This window comes from Apteryx mantelli, chromosome 1 (genome assembly GCF_036417845.1).
Source record: "Apteryx mantelli isolate bAptMan1 chromosome 1, bAptMan1.hap1, whole genome shotgun sequence".
Taxonomy (NCBI): Eukaryota; Metazoa; Chordata; class Aves; order Apterygiformes; family Apterygidae; genus Apteryx; species Apteryx mantelli.
Window position 1 is genome coordinate 8,095,988 of NC_089978.1, and position 24,740 is coordinate 8,120,727.

Here is a 24,740-nt window from a genome sequence, read left to right on the forward strand (position 1 = left end):
GAACCACACAGCCAAATATTAAATTGGATTCTTTATTAGTTGCATATGCATCTGCTTGGATTGAGAAGCCCAAGGACTGCGCAAGAGTCACCTCTGAGGCGTGCAGTGGTAAGGAAAGCAACCTTTCAAATAGCCATCGGGACATAGACATACCTTTAATTAAACTTCTAATGTGTAATCATGATGTTTCGGCACTTAAAAAGAGTTTCCACAAAGCACAGTGCCACACACTCCTTGAAGAACAGAGCAAATATTTAATGAATTAGGAATGTTACATTTCTACGTTAACAGCACAGGTTGTCTATTTTTAACCAACCTTTTCCTTAGGTAAGGATTTGATCATCTCAGCTGTGATATGCCTGTCTGATTTACTGATAAAACCATCTTCAAAGCCGCTCTTGCTTGGCATTTCTTGTGATTCTTTATGAATAGGCATGGCTCTTCCAACCACACACATCAGCTTTGTCTCCAGAGGACCCAATTTTAAGTATTCCTTAAGAAGAGAGAATATTATTCTTCTACAACTATACAGAAAAGAGGCAGTGCTTCAAAAGACAGCTGCTTTCCTCTTCAAAGCAGCTGTAAAGATGCTATCCTGGGGTTACCATGTTCAATGATTTCTGTATTAATGGGCTCAGTTTACAAGTAAAGAGAGGTTTCTTTTCAAACTGCCAGCCTTGCCCGCTCAGCTTAGGAAGCTGCATCCCTGCTGTGCCCTTCTTTTCCTGTGTGTTTTCACCAATGACACTTTCTCTAAAGACCAAATTCTGCTCTCAAGGTTACTTCTGTGAGAAGGATTAAGCTAATCCAACAGCTCACTACTGTCAGAAGAGAGAGAGGTCCAAGTCCAGCTCTGTACCTTCAGCATGTTTGTGCTGCTTCTCCAGACCCCTGAGCCAATTCAGCTCACTAACCCAACAGCAAACTGCACTAGAAATGTGCACTAAGGTTCCATAAGGGCAGGAGCAAGACCATATGGCCAAGGAGAGGGAAGAAGGAAAACTGCACCTGAATCAGCTCTGTTGTATTTAGGATGTGCTTTTGTATTAGTTGCTAACGCAACTCTGCTGTTGGTATAAGATGGTGTGGGTTTGCAGTTTTACCTTAAGTGTTACGAAGTGCAAGAATCTCAGGAGCACTTCTGCCCCTCAGTGGGGTGGGCTCTGCAGGGAGAGCAGCAGGAGAAAGAGAAAAGCTAATTTTCCTCTCCCAAGGCAACATATGCACAGAAACAAACACCTGGACAGATTTTGTTAAATGTTCAACTTTTCTGTGTAATGACTCTTCAGGACAGAACCACTCCTTAAAGTAGTCTCTGAGCAGGGCAACAGGATGATTTCTCCAAACACAATTTGCAGAGTATAACTCAAACTAATGCCAATTTCTAGAAAAAGAGTTTTTTTAAACTGTCTTTCATTATTGAATGTGTTTCAATAGAAAATTTGAAAGTAAAAAACCCCATGTATTATGGAGAAGTATCTTTACATAGCAAGCACTGTAGTTTGCACCACTTCTTTATCATCTTCTTGAATGTACAGCAGAAATCCATGAGGTTGAGTAATGTATTTTCCAAGTGTAATTAGTTAGTTTGTTACAAATGCACTCAAGTCCTGGTAATTCAAGTGTGCATTATCAAATGACACCCAGGAAACATCTTATTGCAACCTAGGACCTAGGCTCTCCTGGAGCAGGTGCCTCCACCTCTTTCGAGAGCAACACAAATTCTGTCTACATATAACCCATCCCTTTTTATTTTCTCAGCCTCCACATTGACCTGTTGATCCTTTATTGCTACGATGAACCTAAGCATCCAAACAAACGAGCGTCTGTGCAGCACCTTCGCAACTGTCACTTGGTGTCATTCAGAGCTCTTTCATGGGGAATTTCATCCTGACACTTACATATGCTGATTCCTAGGACACCGTTCAGTTGCCTAAATATTTGTGTCCCATGCTATCAGAAATGCCCTAGGGCGTCCAAGACATACACATGAGGCTGGCCTACCTGACGCAGAACCTATCCTCTTTTGGCCCCGCACCTGAAGGACAAGGAGTGTCCTTCATCTCAAATAGCACTAGATGCCCATGATTAAGCAACTGAATCACACATTATTTTAAAGACATTGGTTTTTTTCTGCCATAACAACACTGAGATTAGGACCATTCCTGGCAGTAGCTCATTTTCCAGAGCGAATTAAGTTCATGTCAGTGAACCCATTACTTTAACTCATACCTGGAAATCTTTTTCATCTTCATACAACAAGCTACTAAGAGTTGGAGTGAATGAATCTTCCCACAACTCCTCATAGCTGTCTTGGGACTTCTCATTCTCTGTTTCAGGTAGAAACTTTGAAAAGGCTTTTTCTTTTTGATGGGGAACTGAGTCTTTTCTAAGACTTTCATCTCCATCTGTCTTTGCTTTTAAAATAAAAGAACAATAATGTGCATGTAATTGTTAAACTTCATGAATATCAGAATTAGTACTCAGTATGAGCATTGCCTGTAATCTTTAATGTGGCTTGACTAGTGAGATGTTATAAACAGCTTTGGTAGGATTTTTAATTGACAATCCAACCTGAATGTTGATTTTGCTCACTGATTTTCTGTGTTCAATTCTGTTTACAATTTCTGATCAACGTCAGAGACTGAAGTTAATCAAAAGTTAGAAGCGGTGGGTCTGTGGGAGGAGAAAGGGTAAAAAATGAATATTTATCCATTAAACTTAAATTCTACCTAGCCATATATAGTTTAAAAAATAGGAAAGACAGCAAATAAAAAGTATACATTTTTTCTACATCAGTTTGTGTGTCAATATATGTACATATAGACAAGTTCCCGGGACACAGCCTACTCATAACTCTCCTGAATAGCTCACATTTGCAGTTGACTAATTCTCAGAATGATAGACAGTTCTGTATGTAAACTGCCAAATTATATGGTGCCCTGGGACAGTGTCTTTACCCTAGCTTACTGTAACAAGAGCTGTTCCTCCCATTAACTATTGTAAAGGTCTAGAACAAGCAATAGAGCTGAACTATTCAAAGAAAATATGCCTAATTCAACAGATTTAGCCAACATGCTTGCTGGTGCCTGATGGCTCCAGAAAGGCCCACATATGGCTGGAACCAATCAGAACTTCAACAGACTTGTTCGTGTATTTCTGACTGTAGGGTTTCAATGTCTACAACTCATCTCCTCAACTTAATTTTGTCTTTCTCTTTCTTCTACCCAAAGATGTAAAAAAAAAAAAAAAAAAAACCCAACTTGTGATACTAAGGAAGCCATAGAAACCACTCTGAATGGATAAACACACTGCCGTGGTCTTCTTGCCTAATGGTATGTCCCTTTCCTGGGCACACCTACCAGTGTATATACAGCCCGAAGATCAGTATTGCTTATCAAGATTTTCAGTTCAGGCTGAGTTCCATGCAGCTTCATCTGCTCTGCGAGGTTCTCATTTAAATTAACTTTGGAATATCTATATGAGCTGAATGAGTGTAATATGCACGTACACTTCAAGTAAAAGCCAGTATATTGTTCAAGAGTATGCTCTCTGGGACAACATAGAATAAGGAAGTTATGATGATGTGGATCAGTAAAGATCTTACGAATCATGTCTTCGTAAAAGATGGCCGATCCTATTAACCAGGTTCTAAAATGAGTAATTACATTCGACAACTGAAACACTGATTTCGGTTTTAAAACTGTATTAAGAATTGTGTTCTTCTCTTCCTAACCCCATACTACAGTGTATCATTCCTGTGAGGCTGCATTTAAGTTGGAAATTAAGTGCTCACCATGTAACCAAAGCTGTTTGAAAAAAAACGTAAGAAATGAAATGTTCTGTAATTTACCAGTTCTTACAAACTGCTGGCAATGTGAATTACCTTTATGTTCTCTATGCTCTAATCCTTTCATTCCATCCTTAGGTAATTCATCTTGCAAGCCAGCTGCCTGGGTAAGAAACAAATGCCTATAAATTTTAAAAAAATAAAGTGAAACTCAGAGCTCTGAATTTTCTCTAAATTATCTTGTGCAATCTTTTCAGGGGGCAAGGGAGCAGGGGAATTGGACCCTTTCTGAAAGCCATTTGCTGCTTAACCACAAATGCAGAATAGCACAATGGTTTAAAAATGCAATGGAGGCAGCCAGGTAGCTTAGTGGCTAATACACTGCTTTTCTTATTCTTAGTGCCTTAGCTCAACTATGTTCATGAGACTAAAGGAAAACAAATGTTATAGTCTCCAGTCAGTCCAAGATACAAACCACAGCTGGTAGCTCTCACTTAAGAGCAGGCTAAGTTTGTGGAGGAGAAAAAAATGGTCACTTCTTACTTGGAAGATGAAGCTTTTTTGTGCAATATAGCTGAAATCACTGAGCTGGGACTGGGAAAGGAAGAAGGATCATTTCCATTGTTCCACTGCGCTTTTGATACAATTAGTGATGACATTTTGCAGCTAAATTAATCCTTCCCTAGGGCACAAGCTAAAACATTTCGATACAAAAGAAACGAATACCACAGGCACCTCTACAGACAGAACCATCCCAAGGCCTATTCCTTACTTCTGCTCCATACCACACATCATGTGTTTCACTTGAGATAGCAAAACCCCATATATTTGCATATTAATCTTTACACCCTCTAACATTTTGCCAACAATAAAGGACAAATCTATTACTCAGCACTTGGCCTGAGAAGCTGGGTCTGAGACAGTTATAATAAAAAAGAAACTATTTCCAAGCCCCAACTGTATCCCCTCCAAAAGAAAATGAGTGTGGCTAGGAGGATCTGTTTTGTTAATAGACAATCCAGTTTCTTCCCTGAATGCTGGTGTTCATGGAGTTACAATGTCACTGTCATCCTTCAGAGATACAAGTCGCACACATACTCAGCCAAATCCTGCCTCCCCACAACTAGTAAACTACCTTGGCTTTGTTGCTGGAGAGCCCAAATAGGAGGAGGAGGCAGGAGCAGGTGTTACCTTTAAAAATAATAATTGTCTTTGAGTTTGTAAAGGTATCATTTTACCTGGGTACTCTCAGATTCTGAAGTCTGAGATCAACCAGTTTCATCACTAGACCTATATTTTCTTCTTCCAGGAGGTAAACAGAGGCTTTCAGATCACTTATCTCCTTTTGGTATATTTTTACCTTTTGACAAAAAAGAAAAAGGTAATCTTAGAAAGACAAGAAAGACTACATCCATATTAGAAAGCGTTCCTAGTAACTATTTCAGTAGCACATTCCTAGGAAGAATGCAGCTGTATCAGCAAGACTGTACATTTGGTGGAACAGTGCAGTGACACATTTTCAGGCAAAGTGAAGGCCTCTCTGGTTCTTTCACATCTTTACTAGAACCATCTACGAGCACAGCTCTGTCAGTCAGACACACCACTGGACAATGCAACTCTGCTAGCAGAACCTTCTAATGTAGCCAGTCAATCAGTTCTGGGGGACAGGAGCTCTGGATTTTTCTTTTTCACTTTCACACCAGAGCTTTGTGAGAAAAATCTTCCTTGCAGAGTTAAATTCAGGCTCTTGCTCAGAAAGTGTTGCTTTCCTAGGTCCTGCCTATACACAAAACCTTCTTACCTAGAATTAGTGATGCTTTCCGCCCAGGTTAACCAGGCCACTGCTTAAACCTCAGATTCTACTTTCTTTTGGTCTGGTAGTTATCCCATAATGCTACGTTGTTATGAAGTTATATTGCCCAAAGGATACTGGTTATTCAGTCCCCACAATTCCTCTCACTTGTCCTGAAGTACGAGCAAGTTCTTACCCCCCTCACCGGGGTAAGAAGTGGGACGTACTGTGGGATGGATACCTTTCCGGAAATCTTAGCCACAGGCACATGGATAAGAACTGTACCTAGTGATCTGAATAAATCTCCTCACACCTAAGCCAAATTAACCCAGCTGTAATCATCCAAATTTGCAGTGAAAAGCTAGCTCACATGTGCCCCAGGGATTACAAAAGGTGAAAACGATGGGACATTAAACAGTAGCAGGATGTTGCTTGGCACTATGAGGTGATGGAGCTTTGCATTATCTTGGCGTGACAGAGTAACCATCGAAGAACATAACTGGAGTCTTCAAATCCATACAGATTTGGAACTAACTACATTAGGGCTGTGTTGGTAAGTCATTTTTCAGTACAGTGGCCAAACTGAAATTTGAACCAGGATAAAACTAAAATTTTTATTTCCCACCCCAAAATACTGGAACAGTCTGTCAGCTACGCATTTCCATTTAGCCTGAATTAAAACATTTGTTACAAGACAATGGCTGAAATCTGAAGATTGGAGAAGTTAATAATATCTTTCTTTTCCACAATAATTCAGAGCACTAATTCATAATGTAGGAAACTGGAATGAGTTCACATTCCTCCTCTACCTGAGGGGAAAGAAACCCACTTCTCTCAGCTCTGAGAAGAGGGCCTGTCAAAGAGTACTCTGAGGTGGACCTCCCCTGTTGACACCACCTCATACTGAATTTTATGAAACATTGTAATCTTTCATATAACTCGTATATGAGAATGGGTGTTATAGGGAAGTGGGTTCTGAATGTGTGAAAAAGATGGTCACCTTCTACCTTTGTCTGCCACTTACACTGCTTGCTACTCATAGTTACAGACTAATTACAGGACAACCACTCTCCTTTTCCTTATGAATGTCTTCAGAGGCCCATCATGGAAACAGAGCTGTGACTGTGGGCCATTGATAATTTCAAACCTTAACTGTCATTATAAACTGAAAACAGGTGATCCTCTTACCTCTTCTTTTAGCCATTCATTTTCTTCAATGTCCCTGCAACTGCTTTTGTCTATGATGTGTTTTACAGCGTTCTAAGAAAACACAATTTAAAGATCATCCCATTTGAAAGCAGGACTTTGACAGTGCTGTACACTAAAAAGAAGCATCTTCTGCTGTTTAGCAGGAAATAATCAAGAAACATCTGCACAACAGACTGTAACATCCCTTGAGGGATTAGAAAGAGATTTAGTCTACAAGAGCAGCTGTTTTGTCTCCATCATCCGGCCCAGTGTAGTTTATAGTACAAACAATTTACCAGTATTTTATCATTTCCTATATTTGAATTAGAAAATTTTCTTCTGTTTAACAAGTTCTGCTCAGTTCTCACTACTGCCAAAATCTTTGTGTTTTGAGGAAACCAAACCTTTATCTACTAAAAAAACCAAGCAGTATCACAAATGAAGCAGGACCGATTCATCCCATGTGCCTTAAACATGCAGAGGTTTGTTCTAATGAGCCAAAGCTACAATTTAATTATTGATGGTAGTAATAAGAAAGAAAGAATTGGGAGGGAAGAAACCACAGTAGATCACCATAAACACACAGTCCTTTGGATTATCTGCTCACATGTCTGAAAATCAGAGTACTGAAGTTAGGGAATGTAAACAGCTAGTGGGTTCAGTGTTACACTGAAGTATGCTTTGCATTTGAGGAGTGAAAAAAAAACCCCATCACCATAAACACTTTATAAAGTCATGTTTGCAATCAGAGCTGACAGAAGTGACAGAAAGATCTGTACATCAATAAACCTAAATTTTACTTTAGACTACATTATTTTGGCAGTTTCAAAATTTGCCTGTAAAGTGAAAAACACACTTCTGTATTTTTCAAATCAATGTCTATTTGCAGGCAGACAATCTCTTAATACGTTACTTACTGGTTTTCCAAGTCTATGCAAACATCAACATTAAGGTCATGGAAAAAGTGACATGTTCTTGAACAAGTCATGTCACTGCACAGTGCCCTGGTTTTCTCTACTTCCTTTGTAAAACTTCCTCAGATTTACTCATTGTTAGTCTTACGTAAAAAACAGGTACAGTGTGTTTATAGCAATAAGCAATGCAGTATTTAGTAAGAGTATTTACAGGATATTTTACTCTCAATTTACTGGAAAAGTTCAAAATCTTAATTCCAGTTAAAATAATTATTAATACAAAGTACATGAATCAATAAGATTCAGTTAGCATTTTGAAAAAGGCAGAATGAATACCTCAGGGGCCTGTTCTTTACTTTTCTTCACTTGCGCCTCAACCAGTCTGTCATTTTTTTCTTTTAGTGTTTTCAAAGCATTTGTATAATATTCTTCAAGAACAAACCAAAAAAAAGAAAACCAGAAATCATTATATGACATCAGTGTCACCCTGCCAACAAATAAGTAACTGGCATGTTGTTCCTAAACTGGAACTTCCCAGCCAGCATCACACACATACGTATTAATGCCCCGCAGGAAGGAATATAACCCACGAAGTCAGGCATCCCTGTCCACAGAAATTGTCCAAAAACCAAAGGATAGTAGTGTTAACTACAAAACTAGAAATCTGAACTAGCTTATGAATTGGCAGCTATAACAGCTTATAAACAGAGTTATTCTCAGCTATAAATATGTATATCTTAACACTAAATCTTGATTCTTTCAATAACAGAGTCTCAGGAGTCATGAAAGAGATATGCTTAGAAAACTTAGCTTTTAGGGATAAACATGTATTAGATCATCTTATGCACAGGGGCTAGCATAGCTTTTTTTTTCAGATAGTTATCATTATATGGAGCCTAAAAACTTCTCTGACGTCTGAGCCTTACAGAAGGATCTAACTTGACAAGAGGACAAAACGTAGAAGGTAGCAATTGCCTTGACAATTGTCTTCATCATTAATCATAGTCATTATTTAGAAAGTGTGTCTTACGTCTAAATTTGTTTGCTTTCAAGTTCCAGTCACTTCCTATTTAGTTATTTCATCCTTCCCTTCAGCTACTTTTGCACTATTCTAAACAGCCCACTACTGTTTGGCATTTTCTTCTTGTGAAGAAATTAATGAAGGTTGTGGTGCTTTTTTTTGAAGGAAGGCACTTCACACTTGTTCCAGATGCTTGAAACTCAGCCTAGCTCTGAACTTGTGTTGAGCACTGCCTCCTGCTGACCTGGCTGTAAATGAGTATCTGGGCATGGATACACTGCGGAATTGCGAGCAGTCAAATGTGAAAAGTAGCTGCATCAGTTCTTAATCTAACACTGTGGAAGCTGGCCCACCTTATCAATCCACCATCTAGACTTAGCAGAATGAACTGGAGGTACTTACACACTACAAATAAATCCACTTTTCATCCTCTTGCAGATAGCTAAACAACCTGAGATGTAATGGGAGAAAGGGACACACATACTCACTTTTTCTATGGAGGCTATTTTCCCTAACAAGTCTGTCACTGCAACACTCTTTTCTCCAGACCTCACCTAAGCATATGTCTTACTTATGATGCGTCTCCAATCCAACAGCTTTGTTTAAATTGCCATCTCTAGACTACATGAACTATCCCAGCGCCAAGGCCTTTAATGGTACCTAAAGAAAGAGAAACTCTTCCCCTACGCTTTACTCCCTAAGCCTGTTAAACTTTCAAGGACTGAACAAGCCCAATTTGCTGCAGCATCACACTGGAACTTTGTGAAATGGTTGGTTGTCCACTAGAAGACTGTATTCCACAGCCAATTTTAAAGTTTGATTTTAGGAACTTGAGTAAAGTAGTATGTTAACATGCACTATAGGTAACACAGTTTTGCAGGATGCTAATTAGGCAACTGCTATATGTACCTCTGTGACAACCTTTTTATAAATATACTTCAATTTAACCACAGGTTTTTGTCTCTGCAGCCTGTGGTATGTAGGAGGTCAGACTGAGTGTTCCTAATGGTTCACTCTGGCATTTAATGTAAAAGCCCATTTTCCTTTTCATTTCATGTATCAGCAGCTATATAGCAAAGTTTAAACAGATTGAAAACAGGGAATGTGCATAATGAAAAATATCAACCTCTCCTTGAATACAAGCTTAGATATCTGGTAAGCTAGCTGGCAATGCAGAATACATACTACAGATCTTAATCATGATAAAATATGTTTCTAGAGACAAAAAGATAGCTAACTGGATCTTATCCACAGTAGTTGATGCCTGGTAATGGCTGGCACAGAATATACAGAGACCCTTAGAGCAGTGTCACTGCCTGTTACAACCAGCTGCTTGGCTGTGATCATGAATACTGAGAGGGTCATAAAGGAAGAAAATCAGGACTTCTTTCTCCTTTGAATAGTTCAGGTTACATAACAGCTAAATATTTAAATGATTTTAAAATAACGCAGTAATAGAGAGAATCTAGTGGCTTTGTAAAGCACTCAGCACCAGAACATGCAAGCTCTTAAATCTGTTCTACTGTTGTATCAGAATTGAAACAGTTCCCAACATTTGTATATATCTGCGCTGGCAACTTTGCTGCACCTCATACATGGGACTATGCAACTAGGAGATAAAATTCAGACCACTGGCTACAAAGCTCCCCCTTAGTACTGAATTTAAACCAATATCTATGTTCGATTCAAAAGACTATTTCAAGAATGAGCTCATACCACTTCTCTGTCAAAGGAATTTTCAACATGTGAAGTGCTTGTGCATGATGAAAAAAGCAATAGGAGCAGTCAACATCTCCAACATGACTACTAAGCATAGGCTCCAGGAGGACCTATATGTAGGTATCCAAATACATGTAGCCTGATTTTTAGCAATCTGCTGTCCTTCACAGTACGTTTTTTAAAAATGGTTTCTCTGTATTTTACAATAAAATGGTCAGAAGACAGGATTATCAGTTTCTTTAATTAGGCATTCATAATGCCTGCAACTTCATCAATTTCTTTAGTAAAGGCAGCTTCACGGGGACAGGAGAAAGAGGGACGGTTCTTCCATCTTACAGGGTTAGGCAGCGCGCTTAGGTGCAGAGGTTTGGAAATGTTGATAGAAATGACTGTAATTAGCTGGGCCTCAAATTAAATTCATAATTTAATTAATTCATGCACAAAGAGCCTATCAGATTTGTATTACGCTAGCTGTAAACTGACCTGTAGCCCTGTGAAGGTCATCTTTAACTTCCTTGATGTCTTTTTCCAGATTCTTAATCTTGTTGGCCTGTGTTTTACTTCCTACATTTTTGTACTCCAACCAATAATCCCTCTCAGCCCGCTTTACCAAAAGTTTTTGGTCTGTTTCTTCTATCTGGAAGTGCAGATCTATTAAAGTAAGAACATCAGAAGAGGGGTTCTTTATAAATTTCTTGAACTGATAATTCTTGTGATTTCATAATTTTTTTTAATAAAGACACTTTCACTGGGATTGGAGATAGAGGGGTGGTTCTTCTACCCCACAATACATTGCAATACGATGGCCTCACATAGTGTCAAGGGCCACCATCACTTATGAAAACAGCTTGATCTTATTCTGCCAACAAGAGACAACAGTTCTCACTGCAACATTGTAACCAAAGACACATGTGACTTCACTCCCAATGAGAATCACAGAAATCTCATTCTACACCTAGAGAGCTTAAAAAGCATACGGCTTTTCCTCCCCCAAATTATGTAACAACGCAGCTGAATCTCTATTTAAAATGCAAAAAATCTACTCAATCCCAACTGTGTAAACAGCAAACCACACTTCCACAACTCACAACACACCTTTCAGAAGTTGCTCCTTGTCCTTAACATACTGCCATTTTGCTTTCAGTGACTCTTCAACGTCATCCCTAGTTACAATCTCCTTTTGGTCTTGTTCTTTCTCTTCCTCTTCCAGCTTTCTTAGGATACGCCTGATGCGTGTCTGCTGTTCATCCTTCAAACGGTCATTCTGTGAAAGAACAACAGTAGGAAAGGCACATATTAAAGTGTTTTCTAATTAGTTTTCTAAGTTACAAACTTAAGTAATAAAGAAAAGTCAGATTTGGGTTAGTGCCAGGATGCACTGCCAAAACATTCAGCTGAAAAGAGCTATTCTTCTTATTTGAAAAGGCTGGAGGGAAGGGACCAGTTTGCAAGTCTCAAAAGCTTCTCAATAACTTCAAGCCCATTATGACAAGGAAATGAGAGACAAATGATGGCCTTGCTCTGTTTGGTGCATCACATGAATAGTCCTCTATTGCCTGGAAAGAACACTGCTTGTGGGTTGATTTAATAACAATATTTATTTCTAAGAGTTATCAACTTCAATATTCCTCATGAAAATTTAGCATCTTTGACATAGAAATGATAACCCAGGACATTAGACAATCAAGCCCCTTGCCCATAACCACAGCAGAGAGTCTTGTCAGAGCTGCAATTAAGCGTTACACCTACTGATTCCACAACTGTGCTTACATCCTCTTGCCGTGACCATCATGGACTCATGACACTCAAATTATTTGGAATTACTGATTCTGTATGTTCGCTCCCAAAGGATACGATGAAAGAACAAATAACCATACCAGACAAATACTAACAATAACAATGCAGTAGAGAGAGTCTCAAAGATTGTCCACTTCTAAAAGGATTAACTCGAAACCACTCAGAAATATGAAGCAGAAAACAAAGAGGGAACCAACCAAGGGGTTGTCAGAACATGCCTAAATTAAACAAAAAGCACTTGAAGCATGCCCTAAAGTACCCTGCAAAGTCTGAAATATGAACGAGTCCTTCAGAGACCATGAACTAGATGCAAATTGGGGGAACAGCCACAGGAGATTGCACGTCTGCAGAAAGAAGAGCCAAAGGCCACTTCCACTGATAGTTAAGGCCCACAAACGAAACAGTCAAGGCTTCAAGACTCCAAGGCACACCAAGGAAAATTAAATAGATGGGCATTTGTAAAACCTTTTAAGTGTCACTCTAGTGTGATCAGTAATTACAGTAAATACCTTGCTTTAAAAATTACTCCTAATAACAAAACTGTTAATCCACAAACAAGTGACCCTTCATCATGTACTGCTAAAACTGGGCCTAGACAGGCCTAGAAAGTGCAATGCTCTTTCTTCTTTGTTCAATTTTCATTATAAATAAGTTTGCAAGAATAACTAAGACCTCATAGATACCTGTGCAATTCCATTACCTCAGAAGTGAATCAAAAAAGTCCTTTTTAGTCAGCAGATCTCAGTACTTAGCTATATCTGCTAATAGAGTTATATTTATGTATATGTATAATTCACATACTTTATGTATGTGCTACATGTAATTTAGATACCATTTTAACTTTTAAGCACATAAAGTGATTCACTAACTCCAGTTTCATTGACTGCAAGGGATTCACAGCAATGACTACAGTTACAGCATTTGGACTGAAAGAATCAAATCTGATTTTGTGAATTAAAACACCACATGTAAAATGTGGTGAGAGAAAGATGTATGGTAACTTACTCTTTCATGATATTCTTTGTTCTTTTCTTCCACTTGTTTCAGATCAAGCAAAATCTGATCAATTGTTTCTTCTTTTATCTGAATTCTATGGAGAAAGAGTAAAGTAAGAGAAGTTGTTATAAAAACAGAAGAGCCAGATTATATAAAATAGATTAGGCATAAATACTGCTAAATGTTTTTCTGTCTTCTATTTCATATTGCTTCACTAATTGGGTAAGTGCTGCTGTCTTCTTACTGCACACAAGAAATGATTTACCAGATACAGCTGGACCTTCATGTTAGTTTGGATCTCATCTCATACTGAGAAAGAGACTCCCTGATTATCTTATTTCTGCATGGTTATAGTTTGCAACAAAATAAATTGCTCCCCTAGCAGATAAATTTGGCTAAGAAAGGGACCATTAGCTGAAACTCCAGAATTGCCCCTTCAGCCTTGAGCCATTTCAGTTCTATAACTCAAAACTGAACTGAAACTAAGCTTCCAAAATCTATATAGATTATGAGAGAGCAGCAAAGGCAGGGAAGGAATCTAGGTTTCATAATTATGACTGTGCAAGCATAAGACCTGCAACCAGCTAGCAGACTAAAGTGGGAGGTGGGAAACTCCATAAATGTCTGATTCGTAGTTTTCTTAAATGTCCCACCAGAGTATACCATTTGGTCCTTGCAGAACCAGCTGAGACACCTGCAAACCATGCATGCTCTACTGAAGGACTACACTGAAGCACCCCAAACCTGTTTGCTTTCTATAGAAAAAGTGGTACTCAAGGAAGGAATCATTCAACAGTTCTGCCTGAAGCAACTCTTGGAGTCATTCCCCCAGACTACACAGGGTGATATACAATGGCACTACTCAATGCTTTCATCCATTCTTACTTACTCTTGGGAAAGTCTTCTTTACTGCTTTTGGAAGTGGGAAAGGATATAAAGCATCCACAGGCTTGCTGTTTCTCCCCTCGCAAACATATTCCTCCTCTGTTTGCAGCTAGGGATGGCTACATAACTTTCCAAAATATCTGAATTTCATGGGTTTTTCTGCTGCACTGGCATACTGAACTGCATCCTTTATCATAATATTTTTTATCTTTTTACAAGAAAAGGAGGAAGGAAAATTATTAACAAATTCATATTAACAAAGGTAACAGCACAGCACTTTGTATGCTACTGCATTACAATGTCACATGCCCAGTATCTAGCAGCATATTTTACAATTTGAATGTAGGAACAAATTTTCAAGCACAAGGAACCCACCTCCTCCTGTTGGATGGCCATATTTTGAATGGCGTTCCACTACGAACTATGAAGGTCTTCATCACTTCAACTCATCTCTTACTTTAAAGCATCTGCAATGTACCCATCTGCATCTAAACTAGTTTCCCCATGATTTCTTCGTAGCTAACAGAGAGAAACAAGCAGTTTCTCTCCTTTCTGGCTGTGGTTTAGCTGACCTATTTTAGCAGTGTCTTTTGGGAGATGATTTGTACTTCAGAAATATTTATTTCTCATCACTCACTATAAAAGAAGCCTAGGAAACTCACTCAGACATAGGTCAGACAAATCCCAATCTGGATACTTAATGGGATTCAGTTCTGAAAATGTGGTTTGGTGAGCCTCACAAACTGTTCACCAAGAACTTGTTAGCCTTCAAGAAGCTCTAAGAGAACTGCAGGCTGAGTAGTTTCCTCTAAGTATATTTACACATTTAAGCCAATGAACTTACAGCTTTCACAGTTCTCATAGACTACTTGTTATCCTCTTTGCAACAGCTGTAAAATAAATATTTTTTTTCCAGTAAACATCGATCTCACTTCTAGAATCAATATGTTGGATTGCAAAAGATGTCTATTTCCAAAATCATATATAATCTTTCTCATATCCCTTCCTGGAATTCATGCACCATAGTGAACAATAGAGGCAAGTACTGCAATTATCACATCTTTTACTGCCTCAACAAGTATTGTTGCTTGATCGTTTTTTTAGGTTTTGACGCTCCCTTTCACATTAAGTTGTTTTGAAATTATCTTTTTTTTTTCTGGCTAAGTTTGGATCTTTAAGGGATTTAGTCATGTAAATTAAGGTTACTACTGCTGTATCCTCTGCTGCCAGTGTGGTCCAAGGTATTCTTCAGGTCTTCTGTTAGGGGTATTAGTTAGAAAGGCTAAACTGGAAGTAGGAAGGTGATGCCTACAGCAAAAATGTATTACTTAATAGACAGAGGTGACAGCTTTGCCATATGCTGTATCCTCTTAAATTACCTGCCATTTTAATCAATCTTTGGATTTTGAATACTGATGCTGGTCTTAATTTCTGCTATTATAAGATTTTACATTAACTTGTAGAATATGTCTATCATTTTGTTTATTTCAAAAATATACACTATTTTGTTTGCAGTATGTTGGACCTTTCCTGTTTAGATGATTTTTCTATTGTATTTGTCAGATTCAAAAAGCTACAAAACAGCTAAACTGATGATTTCTTTGATACTATTTTTCTCAACTGTGTATACTAGATGCACCATTTCACCACACAGAAACTACACTCCACCCCAGTACCAAGACTGTTTTGTCAGTCATGCATGGCTTGTTACTAGGGCAAGGTAAGTGTTGTTCCTACCCAGGCCCGAAATAGAAAATTATACCAGAAACACAAAATAGTGAACTTCCTATGAACAGCAACCACTCTTCAATGTACAGGAGGAAAAGCAGGAATGGAAGTTAAATAAATATTATATACTTGATAAATCCTAGAGATAAATGTGAAAGACAATTTCACTTGCATTATTATGCTTTTTTGTCCAAAAAGGAAAGTGGAGCTGAGATGTTTTAGATTTACAGAGGTGAAGAGAGACTGATAGACAGAGGAAAAAAAGAGAGAGAAAGAGAAAGCAGTATTTTTTCTTCCCTTTCCACCTATTGTAGCTCTAGAAATTACTTATCCTCTGTCAGTACAGCACACATTTCAGTGGAAGCCTTCTCTGACAAATGAGTCATTTGTCTGGATACTGGAATATGCATAACAATAGTTTTACCCCAAAACTGTATTTTTTCCTCAGACCAGCAGTACATTTTGTTATTTCTTAGCAAAGAGATATATTTCTCATTGTTTGTTGACTTCTTGGATAATATTTACCTGTGATATAATTCAGCTGGATCTGATCTGTTTCACTGTGGAAATCTGTACTCTGTTCTTTGTAAAATGAAACAGAAAATCCCATAATCAACCCAGCACACTCCTAGAGATGTCACTAGAACTGTATGTGGTAACTATTCTGCTCCCTTGCCTTGCTCTTTGTTTCTACACTGAGCTAGTACTCATTGCTCCTTAAATGCTGATGATAATTGTTGAATACTGGGTGTGCTGAGACTTTTCCTTTTCAAATTTCATCTCTTTGATAAAAGTCTCAGAGCAAAAAAATGTTATTTTTCTCCTTTCAATCATCCTCTGAGAGATTGGACATCAAATAAATTAGACTATTTTGTAACTTCTTAGACTATTCCCCTTTACCTTCTTCTTTTCTCTGCTTGATTTTAACATAGCTTTTGGGTTAAGTTTTCCCTCCGTTATTTTCAAAGTCAAAAAAGTTGGTTAAAATCCACTTTTCTCCCAGTGTCAGCAGTTTGCAATGAGATTTTCTCTGTGGCCATCTCTAAAATTGTAATTTTTAACAGTAATGGAAGGTAGTAATTTAGGGGTACAGTTGCCATTATGTGAGTAAGGCCCCCATTTTGGGTCCACAGTTTTATCATTCATCACCCAGTGTGTACACTGGATATGGAGACAATCCTGGCAGCGACTGGCTACATCCTCAGTTAGAAGCTGTGAACAGAGCTTTGCTCAGCTATGCTTCTGATTTCACAAAGCCTACAATCTGTAATAATATATAGTGACTATGCATTTTGACATGATTTCACAGCAGCTCTGACTGCAATTAGAAGAAAAAGGAGAGCAGGAACATTTACTGGTTCAGAGACAGATAAGCCAGAAAATTAATCCTATTCACTTACAACAACTAAACAATGTATGTAGCAGGGGAATTGCATGGTTAGGAGTTGCTTATTAGAAACTTACCATCTGCATGTGGATAGAAATAACACGATTCTAGCTAGATGTACCTATAATTTCTTGATAACAACTCCTTCAACTCTCTCTCAAATGATCACCTGCTTACATCCAATTATATGCAGACTGGATGCTCTGATTATGCGGAGTTAAATATATTATTAAGGTGAATGTATGACAATCTTGTCTAGGAAACCAGCTCATCAGATGCTGCTAAATTATTCTGATTATTAAAGATTTTGTATTTCTATTTCTAGACTCTGTTAATGATTCATTACTGACCTGAAGTATTGACAGAGGGAAACAGTAGCTTGAATACCATTTGGAATATAAATCTAGAGAGAGCACCTGGGAGAAACGCTGACTACTATTTGGAAAATCATTTCTACGTGGTGTGTTTTGGGGATGGGCCTCTGAGAAGCAGCAAGGTCCATGGGAGATTGTTATACCTGTGTCATGGCTGACCATGTTCCCTTTGGATCAATATAGGTAAAAAGCAGAAAGCGGAGACTGGCTGCTCCTGATAAAAGCTCTAAGATATTTTTAAACATGCTTTTCAGTTTTGTTCAAAGTTCTTCTTTCAGGCAGAGCACAATGAGAACACAATTTGGAAATATGTACAGGTGCAGTAGAGGCCTCTGCAATCAGTGTAGAAAGACAGTGTGTCAGATATTGATCTTAATGGGGCTGTTTTTCCACCATCAGTTGCCAGCTGAGAAATTTTCATACATGATGTGGGATTGAAAAAGGATGATTCCCTCTCTTCTGGTGATTCCCTACAGTGATAAGCCTTTTAGAGGTTTGGGGGACAATCTGGGGCACCCCAGAGGCTCTGCTACTCCTTAAGGTCAGAATGACACATTGCAGTCTGAGGGTCTACTGCACGTGAAAATTTCCTTTGTGCTCCACTCTCAGCTGCACGAAAGGAACTGTTGGTCTCAAAATTCCGGCTAGTGACTACCTACCTGTATGAAAAGTAAGGAATCCTGGAAAGTATGATCAAATATGAACTTGCCCCTTCAGAGTATACTGATGAAATAGCTGTTACTAATAAGACAAAAAAGTTTTGTTCTGTTTTTAATAAAACTCATTTTCCTAAGTTATAACATAATAAGGTAAAAAAAATTCTGACCCACTTAAATGCTTTGTCATAGGTAAAATAGTTTGAAAAGTGTACATTTCTGAAATAGGCTTGAAAACCCCAAATGAGAAAACAGAAGAAGAGTAAACAATTGCCACAGTCTATATGGTAATCAGTTCAGGTTCTCAACTGGTTAAGTTCATTTTTCTGTCTACTTTATCCATGAAATATATTCTGTATGAGTGAAAAGTTAAATATATTAAACCTACTGAAATTCTAGTAAGGCTTCAAAGAAAGCTGATCTAGGTTCTGTAAGATCCTCTTCTGTTTTCTCCTCTTTCTTCTTCTCTTCCATGCTTTGTGTTGTACTTCTGCTGGAAGTTAGATCTAAAGGGAGGGGAGGGCAAGCAGAAAAGAAGAAAAAACAAGAGAAATTAATGATCCTCATATGCTCACCAGTCTTTGTCACTTGTGACAAATTCTAAACAGTTCTGAAATAAACAAAACAAGATGTTTTATTGACAATAACACTCCTGCCCAGGGCAGCACTCAGGCACATGCTTTTGGCATATCCTGAAATGTTGTCCTGAATAGATATGTGCTCATGAACAGAGGGCCTCTATCACTAGTTACTTACTGCATTCCTTGCTGTGGGTTTGTATTTTACATTCTCACAAATCAAACAAGCTGTTGTTGCTTTTACTAGTCCTTTGTCTCTGTTTCTTTATCTGGCTTGTTTTAGCCAGTCCACTTGTTAATATGCATCTCTTTCCCTCTCCTTCTATTCTCCTAGAACTATGAATATTTGCCATTCACTGCAACTCTGATATCAGTTTTCATTGTCAGAGCTGGAACAAAACCACTCTCTGAAGGGATATGCATGTCAGCAGTATTCCCTGGGTATGTTGTCACAACTACCAACCTCAGAATTCAACTGACAATGAATAATTCTGTAATGAAACTGGTAGCAAATATTATGTAAAATAAAAAAGCCCCTTTTAGTGGTCAGATAATCAAATGTCAAATCCAGATTAGCTGATTTAACAAAGGAGGTTTTATTACCGAACGAGTAGAAACACTGTATATAACCTGTTCTCTTGCTGTTCAAGTTCTGAATTTTTGCAATTATCATACTAATAGATAAGATTGCTGCCAACTTGTTCCATAACTAAATATGCAGCAGGCTGGATGCTTTTCCTATTAAAATGAAGACATGGAAATAAAAGCCACTGTGGAAAGCAACATAGCAAGCCTGCCAAATCAATCTAAAATCAAGGGAATGAAGTTAAACCAATTAATGACAGACGCAGCCTAATCCCTACACTCGCATGTGCTTTCTTACTGCATTCACCATACTCTGAAACAAGGCAATGTGGGCTGTGCACAAAATGACTTCCTGTTCATCCACGTACGCTAGATGAGTAGTTGATGTCTGCTGATGGAACAAGTGAGGGTGCTAAGAGACCGCAGTCTGTTCCAGAGTATATTGCAGAGAGGTATTTGAAAGGAATGCTCAGTGACTTGCAGCTCTACAAGGTGAATGAAAGAAAGGGTAAACATACCACTGGGATCTAGGTACCAATGCAGCACCTTACACCTTTGAACATCTTATTCATAATGCTTTAACCAAAAGAATTTTTACTCCCACTATTTTGGAAATCTACTTGTGCAGGCAGATTTTGTCTGTTCTGCTGCTAAAGACATATTCACACTCACGGGAACAATATTTTAGAGCTGTAACTCAGTCTTCGCACCACCTAACTATTTAAATCGCAGCCACGGCTAACTCCATTCATAAAGATCTGGAAAATTCTGGATCTCACCAGCTGCATCTTGAACTTCTGAAGTGTTCCAGATCAAAGTGTTCATGGCTGCTACATGATTAAGATATTTCTACCGTGGAACTTCATTACAATCATGCCTCTGTCACAGTATCACCATGTGACAGCAGTAAAACTCACTGACATCATCCAAAAAGAAATCCTTTAAGTCTGAAGGTATGTAAGTCCTTAATATGCCCACATAACCTTTACAGATACCAATACAAGTTTAGCTTCATTAAATACAGTATTTTTCACAAAGATTTTAAAAACTGTGAACACTTGAATGTTGTAAGATGGAGATTTTCAAAAAAGACTACGTGAATTAAGTAAAAACAGTCACTGAGACAAGGAGTTAGGTATTTAACTACCCTTTGAAATTTCCAGCCCAAATATGCAAGTGTTTGATTGATTTTGCAGAATTAACAGGAGTGGTATTGATTCCACTTTCATTTGAGCATATATTTTACTGATTTTCCTTGAAAATAGTAAATCACTACAGCAATCCCTGACTCTTTTTCATGATCTCTGGCCCTTCCACTAAACGGATAATCTAATCCCCTGCTTAAAATGGGATACAAACAGAATGAACATTTAGCGCAGCAGTATTTTGCAAACATTTGTTTTCTGAAGCTCAAGCCCCAGATGACCTCCCATGACATATTTATGAAACCCTTCCTACGCGGGGAGCAGCAAGCAAGCTTCCAAGCTGTAAAACAAGGTAAAGAACATACTGCAGTAACAGATTTGCAAGATTTTGCAAACCGCAGAAAATACACACACGAGACAGAAGGAAATATGTTGGGGGGGGGGGGGCCGGGGGCTGAGAATTGCCTGCAGATTTTACACCAGCAGAAAACCATTTTACAGGGAGCAAGGTTTGTTTACCTTCTCCCATGCAAATAAATCATGAGGCATAACCCTCGGCAGAGCCGAACTATCGTTACCAGCACCTTCTCAGTCAATAATCACGCTGCCCCACACACCGCAGCCGAAGCCCGGTGACTCTCCGCACACGCATGGCGGCGACCCCCCCCCCCGGTGTGGCCGCTCGCGTTAGCCCAGTCGCTATCACCAGCGCCCCCCAGGCCAGCACCGCCGCCCGCGCTGTTCCTAGCGTTATCAGCTCAAACAACGCATCAGCGCTGGCCTCGGCTCCCGTCGGCAATCACCTCGGCGCACTGCAGCCGCCCCCAGCCCCGGTCCCCCCCCGGCTGCGGGCGGCGGTCCGTTGGGCAGGGCCCACCGCGCGCCCACCTGCCTCGCGCCGCCGCGACGCCAACGGTCGCCGGTCGCCACGGCAACAGGCGCCCCACCCCCACCCCGCCGCGCGGCGCGTTGCCGGCGGCAGCGGCTCCCCCTGGCGGCCGCGCGCGGGAGCTGCAACTGCAGGACCCCCCCCCCCCCCCAAACCCTCACAGGATCCTTCAAATCCTCCCCCCACTCCAGGCTTAATTCTCCCCATCACGCTTGGCAGAGGTGCCTCAATACAGGGCTCTGGACCCCCCACCTAGGCCTTCACCTCCGCCGGGTTTTCAGCCTCCGGGATCCGAGGGAGTTCGGCAAAAGTGAGGAGAGATAAAAAGGGAGGGGTGGCTTAGGAAACCGCTCGGCAGGGGAAAATCAGCATCAGGCCCGAAACCTGTAACTCAAGTTAGCAAGTGAGAATCTCAGGATGGAGCGGGAGTGCGGTGGTGGGGTACTGACCGAAGCAGCGGTGGTGCGAGCACTGATCGGACCGGTGTGTCAGCGTCGCAGCATGTTAGGGCTGGATTTTGTCATTTACATCCTGGTACTGTCTGCTATTGCTCTAGGCAGGAATTAGGACTTCGTTAGCCATTGGGCTCTATAAATAGAAGACAAAGTAGGTTCTGGCTCCAGAGAGCTTGACATCTAAAAATATATGTTTCTCAGGAAAATGAGGATGTAATAAAAACATACCATAAATGATGTACTGCACTAGGAAAAGACAGTCTATCCATGTCAGTCTGTCCATATCTGGATAGGGATACATCCACATCCAGAATGCTCTGAGTTCGGTCAGCCCATCTGTGCATGAAATCTGCCCAGCCTAAGGGACTGCCAGTTCATCCGCACTCAGGACATGAGGAAGCAATAACTGCAGGGCTATAACGCAAAACACTTCTGAGGCTCCCATCAGAAACCCCATGAGGTGCACTGACAGGGTTTGTGATTCTTGTTCTGTAACAACAGCATGAGGGTAATTTAATTCCTAAGAGGGACTTCCATGTGGTAAAGACCTTGCTAACTTGTTCAGTACCAGCCTGAATTTCACCCAAAGGGATATCTATGGTGGCAGACTTATGAAGGCATGGTAAAAATGCAACCTTGTGCAACTAAATGAGCATTTCCAAGCCCCCACAGTAGTAGCTGCAGTTCCACACCAAATGTGAGCTGGGTCAGCCATGGATGCAGAGCAGCTCTTTCAAGAGCAAGCTCTTAAGTAGTCTAAGGCACTGAGATGCAGCAAGCACCTCCACTCTACTAATGGCCATACCCTGCTGTCTGCAACTCCCTTTTCCCCCATACACTAGTGTTGGGCAAAAAGCTGTGGCCCCACAGACAGGCCCGCTCTCACTTCCTACATGTCATGGATGAGCTACAGAGTCATCTGAAGCCTGTGGAGAAAATCCCTGAGGAGTCTGTCTTTGTTACCCTCAGCAAACTTGTCACAAGCTATGATACCGCAACTTGTGCTTCAGGCTTTGATGCTGACTTCTTTGAGCAGTGGGAGAAAGGATTCAGTTGCTGGGAAATGGGAGGGCTACAAGGTTATGGCTACCATGTCTTTCACTGCCTGGGGGCAGCTGGAAGTTGTGACTTTGGCCCTCAAGCTAAGTGCCCTAAATTTGGGACTGCAGGGAGAGCAAACCTAGTGGAGTTCTGCTCCACTGTGCTTCCAGTCCTACCCTGAAGTGCTTCCTTGCTCCCATGCTTCTGGGGAAAGTCAGCCAGCCCACTTTCACCCTGGCAGGATACTCTCCTAATGGCAAGTTGTTTTCTTTCCCTCTGCCCTGTCCCTTCTCTGCAGCTCTGAGACGCATCCCTTTTGTGGAAATGACCTGGGATGCCATGCACACCATGCTGAACCAAGTAGATGACAGCAGGATCAAGCAAACCTTCTGTGATTGTAAGCGTCAGCCTCTAGTGCCAGGGCTCTGTCAATATGCAGAGGGAAGGAGAAGTTAGCAATGGTCAACACCAAAGTCTCTTCTCTCCCAAACTGATACAGCAGGTTCTGAACCTCCAGTGAGTTCAGGCCCTTCTACAAAAAGTAGCTCCAGCTTGTGTGAGGGAAAACAGCTCTCTTCCCTAGAGAGTTAAGAGAGGTGTTGAAGTACTTGGGAAAATGCTCTGAGAAGTGTGGATGAAAGTGGCAAGCTCATACCTGTTTGGAGGCAGTTTCTCAGCTAGAAACAAATGGAAAGTCTAAGGTAAAATGAAGAGATTGGACTATTCCTCATGGCTCTTCCAATTGTCCAGGAGCACCAAAAGGAGAAGAGAGTGAAGACATGCTGCTCTCATGCTTGTCTACAGCCAAACAGCACTCCATGCACCCAAGCAGCAGCTTCTTTCTCAGGGCAAGACAGATATTGGTGGAGAACATCCTGTGCCGGTACAGAACCAGCTCACAGGTGGGAGCTCTGAATGCTAGCTGATCGAGCTGTCAGCCCAGAGCCAGCTCCTGCCCTCCTCTGAACCGGAGCTTACTGAGACAGAGCATCTGTTTGGAAAGATCCCCTCTCAACAAGAGTCCTGGATCTCCAATTTCAAACCTGTCACTGTATCCCCTTTACATAGGCCTGTGTTGTTTTTTGTGTTTTGGGGAGCTTATCTGAGATGCCAGAGACCCTAAGCACAAGCAGTATCCCAGGGCCAGTTCTACCTGTTGCTCCCCATGCAACAGAGTAGAACAGAGTGGTCAAGATGAGTCTCTGCAGACTTGTAGTGTTGGTGCTAATCTGGACTGCTGCCGTGTTTTCCCATGCCAATGTTTTGTGTTTCACTGCCTCTCACTCTTTCCTCTTGCACCTTCCAGAGGCTGGACATCACTTTCCCAGCACCAGTAAATGCTAACTGAGTGAGCCTCACTCCTTGCCCTTCAGCTTCACACATTTCCAGTTTCCGTTGTTGCAAATTTGCTTTCCCCACTGCCTCAGGCCAGAGTCCAGAGGCTCTCTTTTGGGTAGCTCCTTCCTGCTTTCAGGTAGTCCACTTGTTCCTAGGACCCACAGAGAGATCCTTTTCCTCTGAAACAGACACATAGGCCATGTCCTGTGGGCTTCTGGAGGATGCAGTTTCTTCCCTGCACAATACTTTCAGGAGAACTTTGGTTTTGGTGCTAATCTTTCGGCAGTCACGTTAATCATATTAATCTTTGGTCCTTTGAATGGCTCCTCGTCTGCGTCATCTTGTTGGTTTTTTTGGTCCTCAGGACTTGGAACTCAAGCTGGCCCTGATCCAGAGTGTTTCAGAAGTCAGCTGTGTCCTTCAAGGTGCCAACAACTTGGAGAGCTTTAAGTTCGCTTCCAG

General features: G+C 40.5%; 1 protein-coding gene and 1 long non-coding RNA gene across 4 annotated transcripts; one reads left to right on the plus strand and one right to left on the minus strand.

The window, feature by feature from the left end:
* Window positions 1-214: 214 nt before the first annotated feature.
* CCDC83 (coiled-coil domain containing 83) lies at window positions 215-23,635 on the minus strand. 3 transcript variants are annotated; one of them, XM_067315280.1, is made up of 12 exons: window positions 21,444-21,470; window positions 18,636-18,753; window positions 13,227-13,311; window positions 11,520-11,688; window positions 10,908-11,075; window positions 8,021-8,112; window positions 6,771-6,842; window positions 5,029-5,150; window positions 3,887-3,972; window positions 2,233-2,417; window positions 1,104-1,163; window positions 434-493 (listed from the first exon to the last, which is right to left on the minus strand). In XM_067315280.1, exons 2-11 carry the CDS (start codon window positions 18,719-18,721, stop codon window positions 1,149-1,151), a joined length of 1,080 nt encoding a protein of 359 aa, XP_067171381.1. In that variant the 5' UTR covers window positions 18,722-18,753; window positions 21,444-21,470; the 3' UTR covers window positions 434-493; window positions 1,104-1,148. The 3 variants fall into 3 exon arrangements, with proteins under 3 accessions (XP_067171303.1, XP_067171224.1, XP_067171381.1); XM_067315202.1 differs by lacking the exons at window positions 1,104-1,163; window positions 21,444-21,470 and adding an exon at window positions 23,596-23,635 and having other exon boundaries at window positions 215-493; XM_067315123.1 differs by lacking the exon at window positions 1,104-1,163 and having other exon boundaries at window positions 215-493.
* LOC136995282 (uncharacterized) lies at window positions 2,411-3,958 on the plus strand. The gene is made up of 3 exons (XR_010886840.1): window positions 2,411-3,335; window positions 3,749-3,825; window positions 3,929-3,958. It is a non-coding gene; the product is annotated as an uncharacterized lncRNA (long non-coding RNA).
* Window positions 23,636-24,740: the final 1,105 nt, after the last annotated feature.

Coding starts and splice junctions, on each gene's coding strand:
- CCDC83 (XM_067315202.1), bottom strand. CDS start 18,721: ATGGAAGAGAAGAAGAAAGAGGAGAAAACAGAAGAGGATCTTACAGAA. Junction 13,312..18,635: donor GAAGCCTTACTAGAATTTCA/GTAGGTTTAATA, acceptor CTTTCTCCATAG/AATTCAGATAAAAGAAGAAA. Junction 8,113..10,907: donor TGACCTTCACAGGGCTACAG/GTCAGTTTACAG, acceptor TTGTTCTTGAAG/AATATTATACAAATGCTTTG.